We start from the raw sequence: 27013 nt of genomic DNA, 5'->3' as shown, positions 1-27013 counted from the left end.
ATCATTTCAGGGCTTCATGAAAAGGCTTTTCGCTGAAAACGTCAGGCTTGTCTGTCCAAATGTCCAATAAACACCTTCAAATTCAATGTGTCTTAAGCTAAACTACTCGTTCCCTCTTCCCAACTTGGTTTTCAGTGTCATTGGTGAAACAAAATCCACCCTCCAGCTCACTAGAAATCTGGGGGTGATCTTTGATTTTTCTCTTTCTCTCCTTCACCTGATTATTCAAAAAGGCTTGAAGATCTGCTGATTTTACCCCCTAAACATTCTTGAGTATACTTCTTTCTATTCATAACCATGACTTCCATCTTAATTCAAGCCTTCATTATCTTATCCTTGAACCACTGTAATGATCTCACTGCTGCTCTCATGTCTTTACTTTTATTTCACTAACATTCGTCTTGCCAGAACTCCCCAACAGACATAGTAAATTATCAAGTCACAAAACTGGGTTAGCCACTCTTAGTCTAAAACTCTCTTCTTCCCAGTTGCCCATAAAATAAAGTCCAAGTTGTTAAAATGACATGAGTCCCGGGGGGCCGGCCCTGTGGAATAGTGGTTAAGTTCATGCTCTCTGATGGATGGCCCAGGGTTTGTGGGTTAGGATCCTGGGTTTGGACCTACATACACCATTCATCAAGTCATGCTGAGGCAGCGTCCCACACACAAAATAGAGGAAGATTAGCACAGATGTTAGCTCAAAGACAATCTTCCTCACCAAAAACAAACAAAAGACATGAATACCCCAAGATCTGACTCCTATTTCCCTTTCCAGCTTCATCTTCAGATATGACAGGATTTGAATACCACAACAATACCATATTGCTAATAATTCCAAAAATACCAGTAAGATTAGGAAAGGTGCTAGCAGGAGGGGGTGATCTTGTGAATAGATTGAGTAGTTAGCATCGTTTGAGAAGTGGTAAGAAGGCTCTCCTCCACAAGATATATACAAAGATCCTTATATCCAAAATGTAAGACTTTATTCCTCAATTAATGATTTATTCATTGTTTCAGTCATTGACATCTCCAAGCGGTACCTTTAAAATCTGAATAAACCTTGGTCTTATTAACATTATATTCTTATATCCTTGGAAATAATAGTTTGTCATGCTAAGGCTGTGGGCTACATCCCAGAAGTAATGTATAAATGTCATATGAGGGACATTTCAAACTGAAAAATACTTCCCTGCCACCCCTCACTTCTTTACCAGGATTCTAACATACCCCATCTCCCGGTAAGCCTCACTGCCCAGGTACCAGTCCCACTCCTTGTAGGCAGACATCACAGGCTTTGTGGGTGATGAGGGACAGGAAAGGAGAAAGGTAATTGAATTGTACTGTAGAATTGGGTCCCTAAAGAAAATTGAAGGGTAAATAATAAAATAAAAGCCTGGAACTACAGAAAACCAACTTCTCCATCTCACAGTTTAGCTCAGGACTATCCCTAATCCAGTCATTGCTGTCTAAGAGTGTTGGTTACTTTGTATGAGTTGGGATCTCTGAAAAAGTGCAATACAAATGTATATTTTTTTTCCTCCCTAAAGTGGACTCCTCTAAATGCAAAGCAAAGAGAATTTCTGTAGGCACCAAAGGAGGCTTCAGGTACCCTGGAGTATAGAAAGAGAAATTGATTATGGTCTTCTTTTGATTCTAGGCAGTTAGAAAATCCACTTGCTTAGATGAGCTGTTTATTCCTAAAGTGCGTTCCCCATAGAATTAGGTTTGATGAATTCTACTTCAGAACCAGAAATGAAAGGATCATCGTTTTATGCAAAAGGTGTTCATTTCCGTATAGAGAATCAGCATTTTCAGTGATCTTTTCTGAGTTACAAAGCCCAGTACCTTAGGGGACTATGCTACTCTACTTAATATGAGTGCAAAGAATTATGAACCCTCCTTTGAAAAGAAAACTTGATCTTTATGTGTAAGTCATTTTACAGTTGTTTTCTGAGAGACATTTATTCTTCAGAGGATTAAAATAAAATAATTGAAAGTTACATATTTCCTACACAATAAAGGAATTATGAATAAGACTATATACCCATGGGGCTCTATTATAATTGCAAATTATCAGTGTTTTATTTCTCCACTGATTTGAGAGAGAACATTCATAGAGGAGACTAATATATCACACACCTTACTAGCTCCTTAAAACATACATAATAAAGTCTAACTCTTTTTTCTTTTTTTGAGGAAGATTATCCCTGAGCTAACTACTGCCAGTCCTCCTCTTTTTGCTGAGGAAGCCCAGCCCTGAACTAACATCCATGCCCGTCTTCCTCCACTTTATACGTGGGACGTCTACCACAGCATGGCGTGCCATGCTGTGCCATGTCCGTGCCATGTCCGTGCCCAAGATCCCAACCTGCAAACTCTGGGCCACCAAAGCTGAGCACACGAACTTAACCACTATGTCACCAGACCAGCCCCTCATCTTCCATTTTTAGAGTATCTTATATCTCCTCTGTGAGAACCTCTGCTCCATCTAAACTTATTCACTTTCCTCTAGGTACACCTAAGGCTTTCCTGCTTCTTTGCTTTTCTTTGCATCTTATTGGCTACACCTAAAATCCTTCCTCTTCTAGGAAAACCGCTAACAACACTGATCTCTTTCCTTTCTCAAATATGTCTCATTTGTCAATTAATACATTTAATCACCAATTAAATATATATCAGCAGCTTACTACGTCTTAAACAATGCTTGGTTCTGTGAGAAATGTTAGCAATACATTTTTAAATATCCCATGAATCAAAGAAAAAAGGACAGTGGAATTGTGGAAATATATGAACTAATGTATGATGTAAACATTGCATTGAAACTTGGGATACAGCTAAACAATGTTTAGAGTGAAATCTACTCTAAAAATATTCATTAGTGAAGAATAAAGGCTGAAAATCAAAATATCTAGGAAGCAAATATATTTTTTAATTTAAATTAAATTTTAAATGAAGCTCAAAGAAAGTAGAAGGAAGTGAAATAGAAAATGTAAGACCAGAAGCCAGTGAAATAGACATTAAATAGTACAATAAGGAAAGCTACAAAGTCAAAATTAGATTCTTTATAAAAATTGATAGAGTCTAGCCTGGTGGCATAGTGGTTAAGTTTACATGCTCCACTTCAGCAGCCCAGGGTTTGCAGTTTTAGATCCCAGGCACGGACCTAGCACCACTCATCAAGCCACACTGTGGCGGCATCTCACATAAAATCTGTGCCAATATTCCTCACAAAAAACTGACAAAATCGATAGACCCTTATGAAAACTTATCAAGAAAAAAGAGAGAAAGCATAACACAGAAATACAAGACAATAAAAAGGGAGCATCATTACAAATCCTACAGATAACAAAAAACAGAAACATTTTCCAAAAAAATTGAAATTTTAATAGAATTTATATTTTGGATCCATAATTATAACTTTTCCCCAGAAAACATTCTAGTCAGTTGGCTTCCCAAGTGAATTCTTTCAAACATTTAAGGAAAAATTAACACCAATCTTGCATCAAAACTTCCAGGAATGGAAAAAGAGAAACATTCACTCATTTTGTGGAGCTAGAATAACTTTGATTACAAAACCTAACAAGACCCAAAAATGAAAGGAAACAACAGGCTAAGTTCTCTTGTGAATGTAGAGTCATAGACCTAAACAAAATAGCAGTAGATCAAGTCTAATAATATTTGCGAAAGACGAAATGCAACCAAGTTGATTTTATTTCAAGAATGCAGCTTCAAAAATATTAATCAATGTAATTAACCAGAATAATAGAATAAAGGGAAATTATATTCATCATAGTAGATGCATTTGATATAATTCATCATTAGAGTAGAAAGACACTTCCTTAATTTGAAAGATATATACAAATCATTAGCAAATTTCATACTCAATAGAGAAAACTGGAAAGATTTTTCAGAGAATTGGAACAAGACAAGGATGTCTGCTATCACCACTTCTATTACACATTGTACTGGATATCCTGGCAACTGCACTAAGGTGAGAAGAAGAAATAATAAGTACAAGAATAGAAAAGTAAGAAATAAAACATGATTCACAGGTAAAATTATCTACTTGAAAAATTAAAAAGAATCAACAATGAACTATTATAACCAATGAGTGAATTTAGCAAGTTTTCTGTAAAAAAGTTGCTCTTTCCTCTCTCTCACTCTCTGATTTGCGACATTAACTTTCTGAAAAGATCATAGTCAGTTACACTGTAGGCATTTTTGATTGCTCTAATTGTTTCTTCAGAATATTATTTATTATGTTCTTTATATTCTGTTTTTCTTTAAACCAAAAGCTAAATCTTTGACTTAACCGGATTCCAGTATGATACTTTGGCAAGAATACTTCAGAGATGATACTGTAGACATCATCACACTGCATGTCATTGGGAAGCACAGAATGTCTGGAAGTCCTGTTAAGAATGAATGGTTCTAGGTTTCATCAATGGGTTAAGTTGGGGACAACCACATTTCTTCATTTCAAAGTTGCATTTTTCCTCCTTGCAACTCTTGTGGGTGATGCTTGGGTGTGATCACAATATTCAATCCCCCATTCATCCTTCATCTAATAGATGCTAGTGTCCTCTGAAGATCCTTACTCTAATCAGTTATTTCCGTGGGCTACAGTGATTTTGTGTGAATCATTTCTACTGCCTTGATGTATAAACGGGTAACAGTGAATACTCCACTGACAGAAATAAATCTCAGAGACAGCGTAGTTCAGGGGAAACAGAACCTGAACAATAGTCTCATTTCTCTTTTGGTTTCTTGTGATTTGAGATGACTTCATTTAAGATTTACATGAATCTCAAGTGTGACTACACTGTCCTTTCAGTTGATTAAGCTATATTAAGCTTGAATTTAAAGGAGCATCTAGTTGACATTTTCAAGACACTAAATGACTCCAGCAATAACCTGGAATGTAAGTCGATTAATCACATCCTGTCAAGTGCAATTCTCTGTGGAGCTTGTTTATCAGGGTGGAGTATAAAGGAATAAAGTAGAAAAGAGTGTGGAAAAGCTAGTAAGAAAAAGGCAAGGGATTATTTCTCTTTTCTCTAATTCTTTAAGATTAGATAGGTTTCAATTGAATTATAGACAAATGAGAAAAGTTGAAAAAGCTTTAAAATAGCTTGTTTAGAAGAAATATTTGTCATTGAGTGAGTCACAAAATGCTTTTGTGAGCAGAAGCAGCACTTCCATCTGGAACTTTTATTTAAACCTTATCTCTGCTTTGCAGCTGCACCTGGAAAGAAGGAAGAGAAAACAACCAAGACAGTGGAGCAAGGTAAAAAATAATGAAGGAGGTTGACATTATCTTCTTTAGAAAGACAACAACATGAGGAGAAAGCACTGGATTCAGACAGGCGGAAGATAAGAACCTTTCAATCTGTTGCTCTCTATCGCTGTCCTGGCTTTTTTTTTGGTGCCAGGGAGAATGTGAGGCAGCAATCTGGGCTTTTTTTCTTTTGTTTAACTAAACTTTGAGTATAAATTCAGAGCAGGAAAACTCCACAGACTGCTTAATTATATCAGGAGAAATGCTGAAGATTGTTGGGAGTAAGGAAATGACCCGGGGCAACTGGCAGACATTTTTCCTGTTTGATTTGCGGTTTTAACACCACCTGACTGATCATAGTTTAAAGAATAAAGATGATGCAATTCTATTTATCCAAAATCAGCTTCTATTGCCTGAACAGTAACACATGAAAGTTAAAACAAAGGCGAAAAAACAACAGTGCAAGTAAGTTTTTGAGTTTCTCTTATGACTTCAGCAAATGATTCTCCCAAGTGGCCTGAAATTTCAATGTTATAAATCATAATGCTATAGATAATGCATTTTATTTTGACTTATGTAGCTATATAATATATCACTCCAGAATATGCTTGAGAACAGTGCTACAGCACAATAGAGTTAAAATATTAACTTCTGTTAGAGCTCAGAGTGCTAATGATTTTAATTGTTGTCCCTGCATTGGCTTTTTATATATTATAATGTTATAATATTTATTACTTACAATAAATAGGTAAAATCAGAACTAGCAATAATTTTGTCAAGAATGAAGTCAAAATAATTTCCCCTCTTAAATTTGAGATGCAATTTAATTCTTAATGTCAGAAATTTAGAATTTTTGATATAAATATATCAAGAAAATCCTTCAATCCTTCACATTTCAGATAAGTAAACTAAGGTTAAGGATTCCATTATATTAAAAAATTAGTCAAGGATTTGTTTCCTTGGGCTTTTCAAAATAAAAATCAGATTGAAAAAGTTTTCAAGTTTATTTTGGCTTCTGTGGACTACTACCTGGAATTTTAGAATTCAGTAGAATGTTTCTGTCAACTTCTTTTTGAAATGGGTACTTAGTCTCTGAAATGTAAAGTAGGTGCGTAGGAGCACTGGATCCCAATTTCAAGTTGTTCACTTAGGCAAGGTTCTGAGCCTAAATTTCTTCTTCGAAAAATGGAGTTCATTGTATCTGATTTGCCTATTTGACAAGATGCGGAGCTCAAACGAGAAAATATACATGAAAGGATATAGAGAATTATAAATTCCTCGATAAGTGTATAGTATTTACTAAGGCATTTTTCCTTATAAAATCAGCTTCGATATAGGTGAGATAAACTGTAAAGCACTTTGACTTCACTAGGCTTCATAATTTTTCTCCCCCCCAGTGTAAAGGAGTTGATTACTCATCTTATGGCATTGTAGATTGCTTTTGCAGCCACAGGGTATTAAGAGAAGATTGACTAGAATATAAAATGCCCACACTAATAGCAGTACCTAACAGATAACTGACTTAAGCAAAGGTTGTTTATTTCTTCTCACCTGCATGTTAGTGTCAGTTTCATTAATTCTGTAACGTTTCCTCTAGTACATAGGAGACTGGAAATGGCTCTTAGTGACACGAACTTACTCCTTCACATGATTTTATAATTCTCTTTTTTTATTAAAAATACTTCTTATGGGGCCGGCCCAGTGGTGCAGTGGTTAAGTTCTCTCTTTCTACTTTGGCAGCCCAGGGTTTGCCAGTTCGGATCCTGGGCGTGGACATGGCACCGCTTGGCAAGCCATGCTGTGGTAGGCGTCCCACATATAAAGTAGAGGAAGATGGGCAGGGATGTTAGCTCAGGGCCAGTCTTCCTCAGCAAAAAGAGGAGGATTAGCAGCAGATGTTAGCTCAAGGCTAATCTTCCTCAAAAAAAAAAAAATCTTTTATGTTTTGAAATCTTCAGCTCTTGTCTTATGTAAAAAATGAGGTTCTTTCAATGGCTTTATTATATTGACTTAGTAAATCATTTCAGTTTTAAATATTGTAAAGCAATGGCCTCATATTTTTCAACTATAAAAATCAAGAAAAATAGTGTATTTTGATAACTGGCGTGTTTTTTGTGATGGTACATCTATGACTGATAATTGATATGAAAAATATTGTGATTTTAATAAAGCAAGGAGTTTATGTGAGAATAAATCAATGACATTCTACAGATTTTATCATAGTATTCTAGTATTTATTCATAAGATGATGCTTTAAGACTACAGTATATTTCTCTTATGTAGTTTTCAGTTATCTTCCGAAGTACAAATAATCTAAAACTAGTTCATAATGCATTGAAGTACAATTAAATAGTTTATAAAGACATTTTCATTCATTTACGTTTGAACTTGTAGACTGTACTAGGGAGAAATTATGATTTTCATAATTCTTAATAGATTTCAAATACACTTCATGATCTATGTAAAATTGTATATATTGAACCTCTGGACTTAGTCTGCATTATAATTATACCTGGGATACATGGCTTACACTAAACTTTACATTATGGGAAATTCATATAGTGAAGGGTGGAATGAATTTTATGTTAACGTAATTTTAGTAAACTAGATCTCATATCATAAAAGAGGCAGAAATTTAGTGAATCTAACTTCTGCCAAAGTCCAAAAATGTAACTCCATTTTACCTCTAATTCATGATGAATCATGTGTTTTTCAGTTATTCTCATGAAGCAAAGATCTTACATTGGCTAGACTAGAATTTTTTGTATTCTAGTCTTTACAAATTCCTACACACACACGTGCACACACACACACACATACCCCATTAACTATTCCTCCTTGTTTAGAACGAAATTTCCTACAAGCATGGAGACATACAAATGTCTCCACAATAAACGTTGCTATCCTTATAGCGACAGCCAAGGAATGCCAAAGAGAAAACACTACGACACATGCTACAGTAAGAGAATTCATCTTTAAATATTTTTATATTATATCTGGAAAGAGTAGAATGCATTTCATTAAGCTTAATTTCTTCATTTGTTGATATTTAATTTCTCATATTTACTGTAATTTTCTTTCTCTACCGAGAAAGAAAATTCGTTTTCAAAATCGACCTGCCCTCCCAAATCCCATTTCCCTCTCTCTTTTTCAATCATGCTTTCTCTCAGAAGAAAATATTTAGTAATATTTGCTTGTTACTAACCAGAGGAGAAAAACAGTCACTCTATGGAAGCATCCAGTGGCTTGTTACTTACCGAGGCAGGGAAGGAGACGAGTCAAGACAATCAACTTTAAAAGTCTGATGTAGATTGGAGTCCCAGCATCTCCCTGCTTTTAATTTCCTTCCTTTAAAGTGGCTTACATCCATCAGCGAAAAGGTGAAGAAAACAGTGACAAAGTAATTCACTCACAAATCATCTTCCCTTTTCTTTCATTCACACGTGTGCATGACACCACTTGAAACTTTCTTTAAGAGTCTGTTCTAAGAGCCTGTAACAGTGCTGGCATACAGTAAATGTTCAATAAACATTTGTGGGGTGAATGAAAACATAGAAGAATTATTGCAGAAAGGAATATTAGGTGATCCAGACTTTAACAAACTGTGCCTCTAAATACTGTGCAATTAAGAGAATATTTTAGTAAATCAAATGTGATGTTCAATAGTGAAGCTTGCCAAATATTTCAGACTTACAAGGATAAATGATTAAATTCTTCAGTTACCTCCATTTTAAAGTGGAAATAGTAAAGGAAAAGTAATAAATATCTGTTATTCATTAATTACATCATTATTGTTATGATCTTTGTAGATAATGTTCTTTACATAGACGAAACTACACGTGCAGTCATCATCTGGGTAAAGATATTGAAAATATGAAATTTTAGTAATTGCAACTACTATATTGTGAATTATTAAAAAAACTTAAAATGGAAGAGAAAGTAAAACAATTGCCCATACAGAAAGCTTAGGCCTTATCCTAGCTTTTCTTAGTTTTATAATTATGGAGATGAATTAGATGATTTCCTACTCGTTCCAAAGGTAAAAATTTTCTCTTCAACCAAGTTTTTAAGTAGTGTGTACCTTATATCAGAAATACATCAGGGCTATTTCTTCTTTAAAGGAAGGCTAGTCTAGAAAGACTTTCATTTCTAAGATTCTGAGATTCAAATGCTAAATATAAACAAATTTTATAAACTTGAATCCTTACGGATACTTCAGTATCCCAAAGTTAAACTGAAAGTTTCATTATGGAAATATTAAGTATAGTTTCCCATCCTCTTGACAATTAAAAATCACTTCAAAATCCAGTTAAGTAAAAACATGACAGAAAAATATTCATGAAAAATGATTAAATAGAATTTGAGTGCCTATTAACCAGCAAGAATAAATTTGAACGCAATTAGTAATAATTTTATTAAGGGTAAAATTGGAGCATGTGGATCATAAATATATCAAATGCAGTTCATTTCCTGTAATAAAAAATTCAATATTGCCTTAAATTAAAAAATGTTTCTAAATTCATAAGCATGCTAAGTTGTGTCCATCTGCAGAGTTTCTGTCTTTCTTTGCCTTTGGTGCTACTTTGTAAACAATGGTACCCTACATAATTGTATTAGTGTTTTAAATTGTGACAACAGCTGTTGAAACTCAAATGCTATTATGTGCTTTGTATATTTGTCACTGTCCTCATCCTCCTTTGCAGATTCTTCTATTCTTTGTACCTGCACTGACCTATTTAGAATCTGTTATGTGTACTTACTGCAGATTTATCCAATACTTTCACGTGAATGTTAACAACACCTAAGAGTAATGATTTTTCCCTGAGAGAAACTTATTTATTTTTTAAAAAATGAATGTTTATATTCCGTGGTGTGTCACATTACAAAAGAAAGAGAAACAATTTTACACTTAAGGTCAATGGAGTAAAACTGAAAGTTTAGTTAATACAAATTGTATTTAATTATTTGCTTGATATGTGATTATAAAATAACCTACTTGGCCTTGTGGACTAAGTCATGCTGTTGACCCTCAATAAATGTTAAATGATAATAACAATACTATTGATTCCTGTGAATTCCAAACTTTTTGATAATAGCTTGTGTTTTGGTTGTTTAATATTTATTGAGCGCCCACAACAGACTAGGCGCTGGGGAAAGGGTGTGAGGAGCATGGAGAGAGCGTCTGAGAGGAGATGGTCTACATATGCAGCCCATGCAACATGCGAAAAAGGGGGCACTCTGATTATTTATACATTTTATTTATTTTCAAGAGAACTTTTAGCAATTCTCCACTATGTCACTTGCTTGCATAACACATTCACTTCTTCTTCCTCTTCTTTTATTTAATACTCTTAGAATGTTCTCACAATTATTTTATCTCCTTTTTATGGGGAATTCCTTTTTAGTTCTTCCTTTCCCATCATATTCCTTTCCGTTCCCCTCATCCCTTTAATAAACAGACAGTTCTAAATTTTACCTGTGACTGCAGAACAACACATTCAAAAGAAGTTTGTATTGTTACATTGATCTCTTGCAGGGTGCCTCCTCCTGCCATGAAAAGTTTGGTTCATGTATTCAGAATCATGTATTCAAACATTTATTGGTAAGAATGCCATTCAATGCTAAAGACCATTCCCAATGAGGGAGCAATGTGTGCCAATGATGCTGATGAGATTTGGAGGTGATGCTATGAGATCTGCGATCATACTGTAACTTTCTCTCAAAAGTTAATGGCTCTTTGTTATTAATGATCGATTTTCTTCAATAAGTGAACGTGTGACTGGGTCACTCATTTTATGCAGGATGTACTATAGGCAAGTAGAGGTCATACAGTTAATTTTAATGCCCCAATTCCTCTTCCCATGCAAATATTCTGCCTTTCAATTATGAAAATGAACCACCCCTCTGCCTAATGTGGCCTCTGTGCATATCTTTTTCCTTCCTTTTCTTAGAGACTTTGAATATTTCATGGAGAAACACACTAAAACTGTAAGATTACCCCAGGAACCTCCCCCTATGTGTCACTCCTACTCTTCCTGCATTCTACTCCTTCCATGATTCAACAAAGGAGTTTCTCATTGGAAATTTTATTGATCTTTTAGGTTCTTAAAAACGACAAACTTTTTACATCAAATCTGTGCTCTTACTTCATCTCTTATAATTCTTAAACTTTGTCTTAATTTAATGTCCAACAATCTTCATGTAAAATTAGCAGAATGCAATTATAAACCATTTCTTAGAGGCCAGTCACATCTAATTGTCAATATGAAGAAATGTGTCATATGATCTATGGATTTAGTGACAACACTCTTCAGATTTCTTTTGGCAGTACTTTATATAATTTAATAATTCTAAAGCAATGTAAAGTGTGTGTGTTCGATCATTATTTACATCTTAATTCCAGGTTGATGGTTCTTTAAGACATTCTTAAATTTGTAATAGGCCATTTTCATTCTCTTCAAAATGAAAATTCTCTTACAAATCTTATTTTTGCTCATATAGAATTTTGATCACCATCACCAGGATTTGGCATGTAAAAACATTTTTTAATTATTTAATATAGATAGATGAAGACTAAAATTTTGTTCCTCAGAGAGAAAAAATCAACTTTCTTTGTTCCTGTGACATTTTACACTCCATTATATAAAAGACTGCAGAAATGCATTGGAGTGTTTACCATATAACACACCAAGAAAGCATCTTCTTACAAGCACAGGAACATTAAGCTGCTGATTATTTCTTTTTTCTATTAATATTTACTTCCACTCCTGTTATTATCCTGAAGCCACATATGGGTTTGTTCTTGTTTCCCTTAGGAATTTTTAACAGAAAGTATATTACAGCTACTATGTTACAGAACTGAGTGACCAGAACAATGGTTGTTTTCTGAGAAATCTTTTTCCTTTTGATTGACTTTTTTCTTTCATTTACAAATTGATTTTCTACTAAGGACCTGTTTAGGAAAAAAAGAGAATTGGCATACGTTATCTTGATTACAATTGCTTAAAATTAATTGTTATCATATCCTGGAACAAATTAATGGAGTTTAAGCTTCATTCTCTAGAAGTCAAATTATAGAAATCACCTGAAATCATCAGCCCTACATAAAAATGCATTGTTACTTTCCTCTCATTGTAAATGAAATTGCACATTTTAGGCAAATAATTTTGGGAATGAACATGAAAATTATGTCAACATTCTACATAAAATTTACTTGCAACTTAATATTACTGTCCAAATTTTTCATAGAATGAGGATGATAAGCTAATTGAGAATCAGCTCTTAAAAAACTGAAAATTCAATTCAGATCTTCTTGTGTGTTATGCAATGGCAAAACATAAGTTTAAAAAGTTTCTTCATCAGAAACAAAAGAGGAGAAATTACAGTGGATACCATAGAAATACAAATTATTATAAGAGAATACTATGAAAAGCTATATGCCATCAAATTGGAGAATCTAGAAGAAATAGATAAATTCTTAAAATTATCCAAAACTGAATCAAGAAGAGATAGAGAATCTGAATAGACTGAGGAGATTGAAGCAGTAATAAAAAAAAACTCCCCCAAAACAAAAGTCCAGGACCAGATGGCTTCCCCAGTGAATTCTACCAAACATTCAAAGAAGATTTAATACCTAGCCTTCCCAACTCTTCCAAAAAAATTGAAGATGATGGAACAGTTCCTCACTCATTTTAAAAGGCCAACATAATTCCGATACCAAAACCAGACAAGGAGAACATAAAAAAAGAAAATTATGGGCCAATATCACTGAAGAACATCGATGCAAAAAATCTTCAACAAAATATCAGCAAATTGGATATAACAATACATTAAAAGAATCATACACCATGATCAAATGAGATTTATTCCAAGGATACAAGAATGGTTCAACATCTGCAAATCAATCAATGTGAGACATCACATTACAAAATGAAGAATGAAAATCACACGATTATCTCAGTAGATGCAGAGAAAGTATTCAACAAGATACAGCATCCATTTATGATAAAAAGAAAAACCTCTCAATAAAATGGGTATAGAAGGAAAGTAACTCAACAAAATGAAGGCAATATATGTCAAACCCAGAGCTGACATCATACTCAATGGTGAAAAACTGAAAGCTATTCCTCTGGGAACAGGAACAAGACAAGGATGCCCACTTCCACCATTCTTACTTAATGTAGCATTGGAAGTTTTAGCCAGGGCAATTAGGCAAGAAAAAGAAATAAAAGGGGTCCAAATTGGAAAGGAAGAAGTAAAACGGTCACTATTTGCAGATGACATGATTTTACATATAGAAAACCATAAAGAATCCACCAAAAAACTATTCGAAATAACAAGCAGATACAGTGAAGGTGCAGGGTAGAAAATTGACAAACAAAAATCATTAATGTTTCTATACACTAACAGTGAAATAGCAGAAAGAGAAATCAAGAATATAATTCCATTTACAATCACAACAAAAAGATTAAATTATCCAGGAATAAACTTAACCAAGCAGGTGAAAAACCTGTACACTGAAAACTATAAAACATTGTTGAAAGAAATCAAAGAAGACACAAAGAAATGAAATGACAGTCTGTGCTAATGGATTGGAAGAATTAACATAGCCCAAATGTCCATACTTCCTAAAGAAATTTGCAGATTAAAGCAATCCCTATCAAAGTCCCAAGAACATTTTTCATGGAAATAAAACACAGACCTAGAATTTATATGGGACAAGAAAAGACAGCAAATAGCCAAAACAAAAAAGGAAACAAAAAAAAAAAGGAGGCTGGAAGTATCACAATCCCAGAATTCAAAATATACTTCAAAGCTATAATAATCAAAACAGCAAGATACTGGCATAAAAACAGACACACAAATCAGTGGAAGAGAACTGAGAGAGCAAAAATAAACCCACACATCTATGACAGCTAATTTTTGACAAAGGAGCCAAGAACATACAATGAATAAAGGCTTTTCAACAAGTAGTGTTGACAAAACTGAACAGCCACATGCAAAAAAGTGAAAGTAGACCATTATCTTACACCCTCCACAAAAATCAACTCAAAGTGGATTAAAGACTTTAATGTAACACCTGAAAGCATAAAACTCCTAGAAGAAAACATAGGTAGTATGCTTTTCAACATTGGTCTTAGCAGTATCTTTTGAATATCATTTCTTCGCAGGCAAGGGAAAGAAGAGAAAAAAATAAACAAATAGGACTATGTCAAACTAAAAATATTCTGCACAGCAAAGAAAACCATCAACAAAATGAAAAGGCAACCTAACAATTTAGAGAAGATATTTACAAATCCTATATCTGATAAGGGGTTATTATCCGAAATACATAAATAACTCATTCAAATCAACAACAAAAAAGAAACAACTCAATTTTAAAAAGTTTCTGAACAGATATTTTTCCAAAGAAGATATACAGATGGCCAACAGACACATTAAAACATGTTCAACATCACTAATTATTAGGGAAATGCAAATCAAAACTACAATGAGATATCACTACACACCTGTCATAATGGCTGTTATTAAAATGACAAGAAATAACAAGTTTTGGAGAGGATGTAGAGAATACGGAACCTTCATACATTGCTGGTAGGAATGTAAACTGGTGCAGTCACTACGGAAAACAGCATGGAGATTTCTCAAAAAATTAACAATAGAACTGTCGTATGTTCCAGCTGTTCCACTTCTGGGTATTTATCCAAAGAAAATAAAAACACTAATTCTAAAAGATATTTAAACCCCTATGTTCATTGTAAGATTATTCACAATAACCAAGACTTAGTAACAACCTACATACTCATCAATAGATGAATGCATAAAGCAGAAGTGATATATGTATATACAATGAAATACGACTCAGCCATAAAAAAAGATGAACTCTTGCCATTTGTGACAGCTGGATGGATCTTGAGGGCATTATGCTAAGCAAAAAATATCAGACAGAGAAAACCAAATACCATATGATTTCACTCATATGAGGAAGATAAAGCAACAACAACAATAAATACATAGATCCAGAGACTAGATTGGTGGATACCAGAGGGGAAGGGGCAAGGGAGAAGGCAAAAGAGGTAAAAGGGTACATGTGTCTGGTGACAGGTCGTAATTAGACTTTGGGTGGTGAATATGATGTGGTCTGCACAGGAATTGAAATATAGTCATGCACACTTGAAATTTATATAGTAAACCAATGTCACCCAGTAAAATAAGTAAATAAATAAAATAAGGAAAAAAGAAAGAAAACCAAGAGAGAAGCACATCAGGAAATATGCTAGGTAGGAAAACACTCAAAGACGATGCAAATTTTGTTCTAATTTCACCATTAGAACTGCTAATTAAACTAGGAATAAAAATACCTTCATTATTATGACTTGCGAAGATTTGGTTTCATTTCACTTGATTTTTATATAAGAAACGAGAGATCTTAGGTCAGAAACCCATACAAAGCATCTATATTCTCATCAAAAGTCTTGGCAATAAAAATCATGGTGAACAATTCTTGAAGTTAGCACTTGTATTATTGATTTTTGAAAAAGAAACAACTGATGAAAGCCAACGATGATTGGAAATATTAACCTTCTTGAACAATACAGTACAGAGCTATCTCAAAATAAAACTTAGGGCTTAGTCTAGCCCTTCCGGGTATTTATTCTGTGATATTAGGCTAGTTACTCGCCTTATAAAGCCTCTTTTATAAGCCAATATTATTTTATTATGTAATCTCTAGGGGACTTTCAAGTCCTAACATTGTCTAATTCTCCTTTGTAAGAAAAGTCTCCCATGTCTGAGACATTTTCTCTTTGCCTCATATGCTGAAGAATAGATATAATTTTCTGATTGCAAGTAAAGTATGTGCAGAATATAAATGGGAAAGTCACATTAAGATTCTAAATTGAAAATATTTTGGAATATTATATAAATCTACAAAATGTAATTATAATAATTGAAGTACTTACTTCACTTAAATATCAAAATATACACATAAATTACAAAAAGTATATTTCTGGAGTAAAGTATGCTATTGAGTGTCCAATTATATAACAGGAAGATTTTCTAAATATTAATTTAGCCATAAGAATCAGTAATAATAAAACACATGATGTAGAAATTATGCCCATGACACACACACACACACAAAGAAACTATAGAAAATGAAACAGAAGAAGATATTGTCTCTGGAGAGAGGAAAATGTGGATAACACAACTGAGGCTGACTTGTGGTTTCAGTTTGGGACTATGTCCAAACAAAATGATAATGACATTCTAGGTATTGTCAGTTAGTTTGGTATGCATCATATTCTCTTAGGAGCAAAACTTCGTTAGTTACATTGACACAATGACAGAAAAAATGTTCATATTTAGGATCTTTAAACACTCCTCATCACAGGAAGGATATCAATTTAAATTCTTTAGTAGGGTACTACAGGATCCTTCACCACCAGTCCTCAATGTGACTTTCCAGCCTTCGCTCACTGCTTCTACCCTATTTTGTTTATCCAGAGATCCAGCCACATGAATTTTTACACTCTGGGTTTGTTTGTGTTGTTCCTGATCTTGGAGAAGTCTTTGCAATTCTTCTCTTATGGCAAACTTTATACCCAATTTCAGAATCCACCACAAATGCCAATGCTTCTGTGAGGTCTTATCTCACTCTATCAGGTAGAGTCTGTCAATTTTATGCTACGGGCCCAGAGCCCTGTCTATGTGTCTCTATCATTGTACTTAATCTGTCTATGTGGATGCATTCCAGCAGAGACTGGACTCCATACAGCCATCTTACTTTTTCAAGTTCTGAGTGCAAAAGAGACACTGAATAAATACTTATTGAATAGATCAAGTTTATCTTTTTAAAATACAAAAATGTATCCTTCTTTTAAATATCTTTCTCAAGTGAAGGAACTTAGACCTGGGTGATCTTGTTTTGCAGGGGGATCACTTTGTCACACTGGTAAGCACTGTAAGAAGAACAATTTCTAGTTTGTTGAAATGACATTAGCTTTTGTTTTACTCCAACAAAACCCTTTTTGAGAGTCTTAGACCTCAACTTTCTTCTACATGCTCAAAACCGTCACAAACCTTAAAGTACTATTAGAGTGAAGATTTTTAAAAACTTTCAGGGAAATTGAAAATATTAGCAAATCAAATCAAAGAACATATAAAAAATTATACACTCTGACCAAGTAAGATTTATTTTAGATATGCAAGCCTGGTTCAACATTGGAAAATAAGTTAATGTAATCTCTCACATCAACAAGCTAAAGAAGTAACAAGTCATATCAACAGATGCAGAAAATCCTTTGACGAAATCTAACACCCATTCATAATAAAAACTCTCAGCAAGTTAGGAATAGAGAGGAACTTCCTCAACTTGATAAACAATATCTACAAAGAAATCTACAGCTAACATCATAGTTAATGATGAGAAACTAGAGACTTTCCCACTAAGATAAGGAACACAGCAAGGATGTCTCCCCTCATCACACTGATTCAACGTTGTACTGTGAGTACTAGTTAATGCAATAAGACAAGAAAAGGAAATGAAAGGTATACCAATTGGGAAGGAAGAAATAAAACTGCCTTTCTCCATGTATGATGTGATCGTCTACGCAGAAAATCCCAAAGAATCAAGAAAATCCTCCTAAACTAATCAGTGATTATAGCAAGGTTGCAAGATACAAAGTTAATATGCAAACGTCAATTGCTCTCCTATATACCAGCAATGAAAAATTTGAATGAACAAAATTAAAAATGTGATATCGTTTACATTAGCACTAAAAAAAGGGAAATAAGTATATATAAATCTAACAAAATATGTATAAGACCTATATGAGGAAAACCACAAAAATCTAGTGAAAGAAATAACAGAGCTAAATAATTGAGAGATATTCCATGTTCATGAGAAGGCAGACTCAAAATTGTTAAGATGTCAGTTCTTCCAAAATATTGACAAAATGATATTGTGGATATTGACAAACTGATTCTAAAGTTTATATAAAAGAAGAAAAGACCCAGAATAGCCAAGACAATATTAAAGGAGAAGAACAAAGTTGGAGGACTGACACTACTGGACTTCAAGATTTACTGTAAAGCTACAGTAATCAACACAGTATGATACTGGTGAAAGAATAGACAAACAGATTGATGGAACAGAATAAAGAGGCCAGAAATATACCCACAAAAATGTTGCCAACTGATCTTTGACAGAGGAGTAAAAGCTATTAATGGAGAAAGGATAGTCTTCTCGACAAGTACTATCAAGACAAAAGACAACTGGTACTAAAACAACTGGACATCCACAAACAAGAATATATATATATATATATATGGATATAGTGTCTGCACCCTTCTCAAAAATTTAACTTAAAGTGGATCATAGACTTAAATGTGCAACATAAAGCTATAGAACTCTTAAAAGATAACTTAAGAGAAAATCTAGGGGTCTTGGGTTTGGTGGTGACTTTTAGATACAACACCAAAAGCACAATCCATGAATATAAAATTGAGAAGTTGGACTTCATTAAAATTAAAATCTTCTGCTCTGCAAAATACTAAGAATATTTGAAGACAACACAGAATGGGAGAAAATATTTGTAAAATACATATCTGGTAAAGGACTGTTATCCAAAATACATGAAGAACACTTAAAACTCAGCAATAGGAAAATGAACAACCCATTTTACAAATTAGCAAAAGAACTGAACAGATACCTCACCAAAGAAGATATAGACATGGAAAAGAAGCATATGAAAAGATGCTCAAAATCATACATCATTAGGAAATTGCAAATTAAAACAATGAGATACCACTACACACCTACTAGAATGGCTAAAATCCAATCCATTGACAACATCAAATGTTGGGGAGGGTGTAGAGCAACAGGAACTCTCATGCAGTGCTGGAGGGAACGCAAAATGGTACATCCACTTTGGAAGACAGTTTGGTGGTTTCTTACAAAACTAAATATACTCTTACCATACGATCTAGCAATCATGCTCCTTGGTATTTACCCAAATGAGTTGAAAACTTATATCTACTCGTGTTCTGCACACAAGTGTTTATGCCAGCTTTATTCACAGTTGCTAAAACTTGGAACCAACAAATACATTCTTCAATAGGTAAATAGATAAAGAAACTGGTACACTCAAGCAATGGAATTTTTATTTGGTGCAAAAAATGCATGAACTATCAAGCCACAAAAAGACATAGAAGAAACTTAAATTCTAAGTGAAAGAAGCCAATCTGAAAAGTCTACATATTATATAACTCCAGCTACATGGCATTCTGGTGCAGACAAAATCATGGAGATAGTGAAAAGTTCAGTGCTTGCCAGGGATTTGGGGGGAGGGAGGGGTGAATAGGTGGAGCACAGGGCATTTTTTTGGGCAGTGAAACTATTCTGTATCATACTGTAATGGTAGATGTATGTCATTATACATTTGTCAAAATCCATAGAATGAACAAAACCAAGACTGAACCCTAATATAAACTGTGGACTTTGATAATAATGTACCAATATTGGTTCATCAGTTGTAACTAATGTACCACATTAGTGAGGGATGTTTATGATGGGGGAGGCTGTGTGTGTTAGGGGAGGATATATGTGAGAACTCTCTGTACTTTTCATTCGGTTTTGCTGTAAAGCTTAATCTGCTCTAAAAATTATTAAAAGTTCATAAATTTTAAAAAAATGTGTGAAAATCTCAAAGAATGAGTCCACTAGGTGAATTTCAAAGTACTATATTTTGAGATTCCGTACCAAGAATAACATAAGGATTTATAAAAAACTCTATTTACTTTTTACTATATTAATAATTTTTGAGTTAATCTTTTTCTTATATTCAATTATATTCCCTCAAATTTTCTACATGTATCATCCCGTAAAATGTTTTACATAGGACACTTAGACTATAATGAGACTAATCCCAAGATCCCACATAAATGTGTTTGTAGAAGAGGATTTCAATTTGAGAGAAATTCGAAAGACAATAAAGAATATGTATAATGAATATGATCATAGTAAAAAATAGAATGTATTATGTTTAAAATGAATACATGATTAGAGATTATCACAAAAAATTAATTGAAATCAGTATACAAAAATAGATGTGTGAGATTATTCAACATTGGAAATTGACCATCAAAAATTTCTTAGATATGCTAGCTAAATATTAGGTTGAACTATATACATCATTTATTTTTCATCCATGAAAACTGTCAAATATTGGCAATTTCATTTTCACTTTGATACTTTAATCAGGCTGGGGTTGCAAAGTTGGGAAATAACCACAAAGAATGATTATAATGATTATTCAGCTTTTGTGAAAAGATCCCCAAGTAAATTTCCTTATAAAATGGAATCAGCACAAAATGTGGCAAATTTATTAATTTAGTCAACAAATAGTTATTAAGTTCCTAGTATGTGCCAGACTACACGGTCCCTGCTTTGGAAGAAGTATGTGGAAGGCTATAGTAGACTGGCAGTTATGAAGAACATTGATGTGATGTGGGGATGCACACATGCTCACTGATCACTTTAGGGGCCATCCGTGATGCTATCTACTTTATAATCCACTGTGCTTCCAGAGCTTACTATAATAGTTTAGCTCTAACTCTTTAGTTTGATGGTCTGGGTTCAAGTTTGCCAGTACAATTTAGTAGCTGTGACTTTGGGCAAGTTATTTACCTGTCTTGGCTCCTCTTTCACATTGATAAGATCTAGATATACCTACCTCACTGGAATGGACTAGGATTTAAAGAGATCTGCCTTTGTTAGCTCAGGCTGCTGTAACAAAAATATCATGGACTGGGTGGCTTAAACAGTAGAAATGTGTTGCTCAGAGTTTTGGAGGCTGGGATGTCCAAAAGCAAGGTGCCAGCCAATATCATTCTTGGTGAGGGGCCTCTTCTTGGTTTGCAGACAGCTGCCTTCTTACTATATCTTGATAAGGAAGAGAGAGAGAGAGATGGTTTCTCTCATGTCTCTTCTTATAAAGGCTCTAATCTTACCTATGAGGGCTCCACCCTCATGACCTAATCACCTCCCAAAGGCCCCACCTCAAAATACCATCATATTGAGTATTAGGCTTCAACATGTAAATTTCGGGGGAACACAAACATTCAGTTTATAGCCTAATCATACAAAATTACACTTCATTATTATATGTGAATACAAGAATGAACAAGGCCTAGCTTTGCCTGCCCTCAAAGAAATTACAGTCTTGTAATAAAGTTTTATTCTTGAAACAAACATGGGAATTTGGACATTTTAGGTTGAACATGATTACATGAGGAAAATTTCATGGCTAATAAACTTTTTTTGAAAAACAAAATCTTTTGTAGGATATTTAGGGCTTAAAAGCTAACTCTATGCCTAGGATGTCCTAGTTCATCTCAGCTCCCAAATATATAAGGGAGTGCTCATTTTATTTTTTAAATTATTGCATATTGATGATTTTTCTGAAAGAGCTGGGCAGAGTTAAACTAAAATCCACCCCACCAGGGTACACTTCAGAATTCTGATTATTAATGTGTAATGCTATTTAATTAGGCTGTCCAGTTAAAGATAGATAATATAGGTTGCAAAATTATATTCTTTTTTAATAAAAGATAAAGACTAAGGAATAAATACAATGAAGGTTCCCAGGTTATAAAAAACACCAGCAAATAACTAAAATTGAATTGGAAATGTTTTAAATTAAGGATTTTTTAAGCAGATATTTAGACAAAAATATTTACAATATTAGAAATACGTGTGCCAAATTCTTTAGCTCGTAAAATAGGGGATGATGAAATGTATCATCAGGACAAAGAGAAAGTTAAAGATGGCTTCCCAACCAAGTCATGCTTAATTACAACGTTAATGGACAGTGTCCTAAGTAAAATTAAACTCTGACAACATCTTTTGAGGAACATTCAAAATTAATATAACATAAAACGTCAATATATTATATTTTCCCTCGTAAGAATTGCAAGCACAATATTTAAAACCATGTAGACCACTTGAGAATACTTTTCTCTGTATTCATTTGTAATATTTATGTTTTGGAGTTTGAAAAATATATCAAAATGCTATAAAATACCTTTTAAAAATATCCCTAATTATCGAAAATTATGTCCAAATGAACATAAAACAATGACAGTTGCCTTTAGGGCATTCACATATTAAATATTAAAAATTTATGCAATTAATCAAAATAACCGTAGGAACAATGCAGTATCACTTTAAGAAGCAATAGAGATGTTATGAAACAATTTTAATATTTTTGATGCTGTGTGATGTACAGTAATCGTCATTCTCTGGGAAACTTTCAGGTTATCATTGAACTTTTGGATAGGGCTCTCTGTATGGTTCTTTAAAATTATTCTTTCCATCGTAAGAAAAATCCAAAAAGTTTCATACTTTGATTTTACTCATTATGCTCATGAAAAAAATATCTCAAATCAGGAGGCATCTTATATCTACAAAAGAAGTAAGAAAGACAGTTTTTGGAATGATATTTCTGAGCATTTCAGCAGAGCTAGCTGGGTAAGAAAGGTGAAGAATTCTGTTGGGTTTTTTACACAGCCAGGAGGCTGAACTGCCTGATGGTTCTGTTAAGATAGTTTTAAATCTTCCAATTTCAGTTTCTTTTTTGCAATCTAGCTTGACCTTGGCATCAAGACAGGATGCTCCAACAGAAACATTTATGTTGATATCCTAATGTCACTAATAATAAACCAATATTGAACTTAATAATTCAGAATGAGGAGTAATAAAGATCAAGGGTATTATTAATTACTACTATTTCCTTTAATCACGTTGTTTGGGGCTCAAAATATTTATGTTTGTGCCAGGGAAGAACTCTAGTGCCAATTTCCCCTGTTACAACATTGTCCATTATTTCAGTCTTTTGTCTTTCTAAAAAAAGAAATTTTTGTAGAAGGAAACATATCTGCTACACAATGTTAGAAGAAAAAGCAAATGCTATTTTCTATTTATTTTTCTTGGTTAGATATATTCAGGCCCTTAACTTAAAAAAATTCCTGGACTTGTTGAAATTGAATATTTTTCTCTTAAAATGAATAGTTTTTATCCAGATAAATTATTTAAAACTTGACTTGCATAGCTATTTTGATCACAGTCTGTGTGTGTTGCTCAATTTTAAACATCTGGCAATGGCTCATCAAAATTTATAAAATTAGCGTTATTACCGCCAATATTGAATGAGATATCAACATAGGTAAATTATGTGAGATTGATTTTGAAACACACAGGTAAGCATTATCTAGGTTTGCATTATCTAATTTGCATGTATTATTGAGAAAAGAATTTTTAACTTTCTGATTTATTTTGCTTTTGTATACTTAGTTTATTCACTAAATCAAGTCAATCTGTGTGAACAAAGCAAATAAACTTTGTTTGGGGCATTTAAATAATCATGTTATTGGTTGTATTGATCGTTTCCATTTATAAATGAGACCGCACGTTGCTTTGCTTCTGCAGCACTTGCATATAATCTGCACTTCACCTGTTTTTCCAATTGCCTGCTAGATATTTCCTTTTTGAGTGCCTTGTTGAAGTACAAAGCACAATACATTCAAAACAAAGATAACATCTTCCTCCAAGGACCTCTACTCCCTACATTTTATATCTCAATTGATAGCAGATTGTCCTTCTGTAAACTAAGTAAGAATGCCAGGAATTCTTTTTTTTATCTGATCCTCAGCTTTTTAAAAATATGATTTATATCCTACACCTTTTTATACTGTTAAATTGGCATTTCCTGACTAGTGAAATTCTAGTCAACTTAGGAGCCTAAACATAAACGGCATCCTCTCAGTGAAAATCTTCCCAATTTTAAAAGTAGAATTCATCATTTCTCCGTTATCTATACAGCTCTACTGGAGAACGTATATTACATATAGCGCAATATTTTCTGTTTATTAGCTGACTGTGTCACGTACTGTTAATGTGTACACACTACTCCAACACTTAGTGGTATAAAACAACATCTAATTTTACTTTGCTTCTGATTTAGACGGTCAGGAATTCAGGAGGGATCGAATGGGCAGTTTTCACTTGCGTATCTCATGTGATTGCAGTCAGGTGTAGGCTTGGGCTGTAGTCATCTAAAGTAACCTACTCATGGATGTCCAAGATTGCTCACTTAGATGCCGGCAGTTGATGCTAGCTGTTGGCTGGGTGATGAGCTGGGGCTGTTGACTGGACTGCCTTTACATATCCTCACCAGCCTGTGGGTGTCAACTGGAGCATTTACATGGCATCCTGCTTTCCCAGAGCTAGTCTCCCTAGATAAGTTGGTGAAAACTACTTGACCCTTCTTGATGTAGCCTAGGAAGTCACACAGCATCACTTCTACTATATTCTGTTGGCTACTAGTGACTCAGACAGCCAAAATGACAGATTGCCCAGCCCAGGCCTCCTCATTCTCTTTCCTGTCCTTCTAAAATGTGTCTTCCTTTCCACTTCATCTCTGTTGGTCCAATTGCTTTCCGTTTTTCAAGGTCCCCTCAGTACCACCTGCCAAAGACTTTCCTGATCCCATCATTCAGCTGTCAGAGCTAGTACCTGTGTGGTTGAGTTCAGAGAGACATCAGTTCAAATCCCTAGTCTCCTTTTTAAGAGCTACATGACCTCGGGAAAGTTACTTATTCCCTTTGTGTGAAAAGCAGGAGTAATAATGAGACCTACCTTCCTTATAGAATTGTTGTGAAAGTTGCATAACAGCACAGTAGAGAACATTCCCTGGGACACAGAGCAAGTAGACAGTGTAAGCTGTTATTGTTGTCAGATCTTTTCCTCCAAAGCCCATAGCATTTTATTTCTACCTTTTTTTGTGTCTATCATAGCCTGCCCCTTGTGATAATAATTTGTGGGCTTATTCTCTATCTTCTACATATTTAGCTCAATGCCTTATAGGCAACTTACCCCAGTATATATCTGTGTCTTGAATGTCACCTCAAACCCCCTCTGATTCTTTAAGCCTCCGTAAACAAAACACGTGAAGAAACTTGCCATTTTTTTTCTCTATTATTCCTTGTAACCTTTTCTCTCCTTGATTCTTCTTGCAGAAATTAGAAAAGAAAAATCTGAGAAGACTTCTTCAGTTCTGAAGGATAAAGGTAATAGAGTAAATTTAACATAACACTAGAAATTTATTAGCAAAAATATATGAATGGTTCCATAGTACATTAGAGTCACCTCCTTTGCAGATGTTTGGGCCAAAATTGCACACGTCACATTCATATATTTGAAAACTTGTATTTAATTATTTGTACCTCAAATACTTTCTTCCAGTTCGTCATGTGCTAAAAAGTACTCTGATTACAATTTCCAAAAGAAAGAAAAAAAAAAAAGAGAGAGGAAAATGATTTTCCTTAAAGAAAGAAAAGGGTTAGGAAAAAAATTAGGAGGCAAGGAAAGACTATAGAAAGGACTTGCCTCCATGCCTTCTGGTTTTGTCCTTTCTATCTATTCATAAAATATGTATTGAGTGCATAATCCTTCCAAGCACTTGCTAATCATTGGAGAGAGAAAGATGCAAAGCTAGGAATAGGGAGGAAGCCTTGGAAATTGCAGTTCTGAATTCTGGTGTTTTCAAAGACTCTTAGTCATGTTCTGTCTGCTTTAGTCTAGTCAGACTTCTTACTGATATGAAAGGATGGCATTCTTATTTAAATATTGTGATTGCAGTCTCCCGAATGGAGTGACTTTCCCCTCTGTCCCTCCAAATCCCAGGTCTCTTTCTAAGAATAATGTCCATATAAAGCATCAAGTCTTCTTTACCTACTTCCACCTTCACTGAAACCTTCTCTTCTGGATTCCTGTACTTACAATATTGATAATCTAATCTAGCTATCATCTATCATTTTTCTCTCATTGTTTTTAATTAATTAATTGAAATGTCACCTATTTAAGCATCAAGATCTGGTGTTATTCACCTGAAATTTTTATGTAGATTGATCAGTACCACCTTCAATTTTATTTATTATATTATATTTTATTATATTATACTTATATTATATTATATTACATTTTATTATTTATTTATTGTTTTTTGTGCATCTAACATATAGCAATCAGAATATGTACTCACTAGACACTAGGAATACAAGAAAGGCATGGTTTATGCCCTTGCAGAATTTACGGTACTAGCTACATAATTAACTAAAATTATAAGAATCATGGAGGGGATATATAGGGCTCTAAAAGAAAGTGTAATTGGAGGTCGTAATCAAGTCTGGGGAGTCCAAGAAGGCTTTCCTGAAGAAGTTATATTACAATAGAGTAAGAAGGATGAGGAGTTAGTCAGGCAAAGGTGTGAGAGTTGTTTACGAGCAGTACCGGGAGCAGGGCATCTACTCATTACTAGGCACATTGGTAGCTACTTTACACAATTTGTTTCAGCAAGTTGTGCTTGATATCGCAATTTTTATAAATGAGAAAGCTGAGGTATAGATAATGTGAATTACTCAGTGTCATGCTGTGGGTAAGAGGCGAAGGCAAGAATCAAAGTGGAGTCTGTAGGATTTTAAATTTCATCTTTTCACTTTAACACAGATAAATCTTGCCCTGTAAAATAGGGTTCTTCTTGTATTCGTATCTTCAAAGCTCCTTTGCTTTGAGTGTAGAGCTCCTTACATAATTTGAAAAATCTGTTTGACATAGACACATTGGCTATGCAGTATAGAAAAACAGTCTGAATCCTTCTGTTAGTGAGGTGACTCCCC

General features: G+C 34.0%; 1 protein-coding gene across 38 annotated transcripts in view; it reads left to right on the top strand.

Moving 5' to 3' along the window:
• TRDN (triadin) overlaps positions 1 to 27013 on the top strand; it is a 392671-nt gene that overhangs the window by 267750 nt on the left and 97908 nt on the right. For 32 of the 38 annotated variants that reach the window (XR_011422188.1, XR_011422177.1, XR_011422182.1 and 29 more), the window contains 2 exons: positions 5240 to 5287; positions 25355 to 25405. Coding sequence is in view for 19 of the 38 variants with exons in the window: in XM_070223715.1 (XP_070079816.1) it covers positions 5240 to 5287; positions 25355 to 25405 (99 nt within the window). In the remaining 19 variants the exon portion in view is untranslated. Of the gene's footprint in view, positions 1 to 5239; positions 5288 to 7018; positions 10337 to 25354; positions 25406 to 27013 lie in introns of those variants that run through there. The other 6 variants (XM_070223721.1, XM_070223717.1, XM_070223719.1 and 3 more) reach the window with 1 other exon arrangement.

This window comes from Equus caballus, chromosome 10 (genome assembly GCF_041296265.1).
Source record: "Equus caballus isolate H_3958 breed thoroughbred chromosome 10, TB-T2T, whole genome shotgun sequence".
NCBI lineage: Eukaryota > Metazoa > Chordata > Mammalia > Perissodactyla > Equidae > Equus > Equus caballus.
The sequence above is the reverse complement of the archived record's forward strand: the minus strand, read 5'-3'. Positions and strand labels throughout refer to the sequence as shown.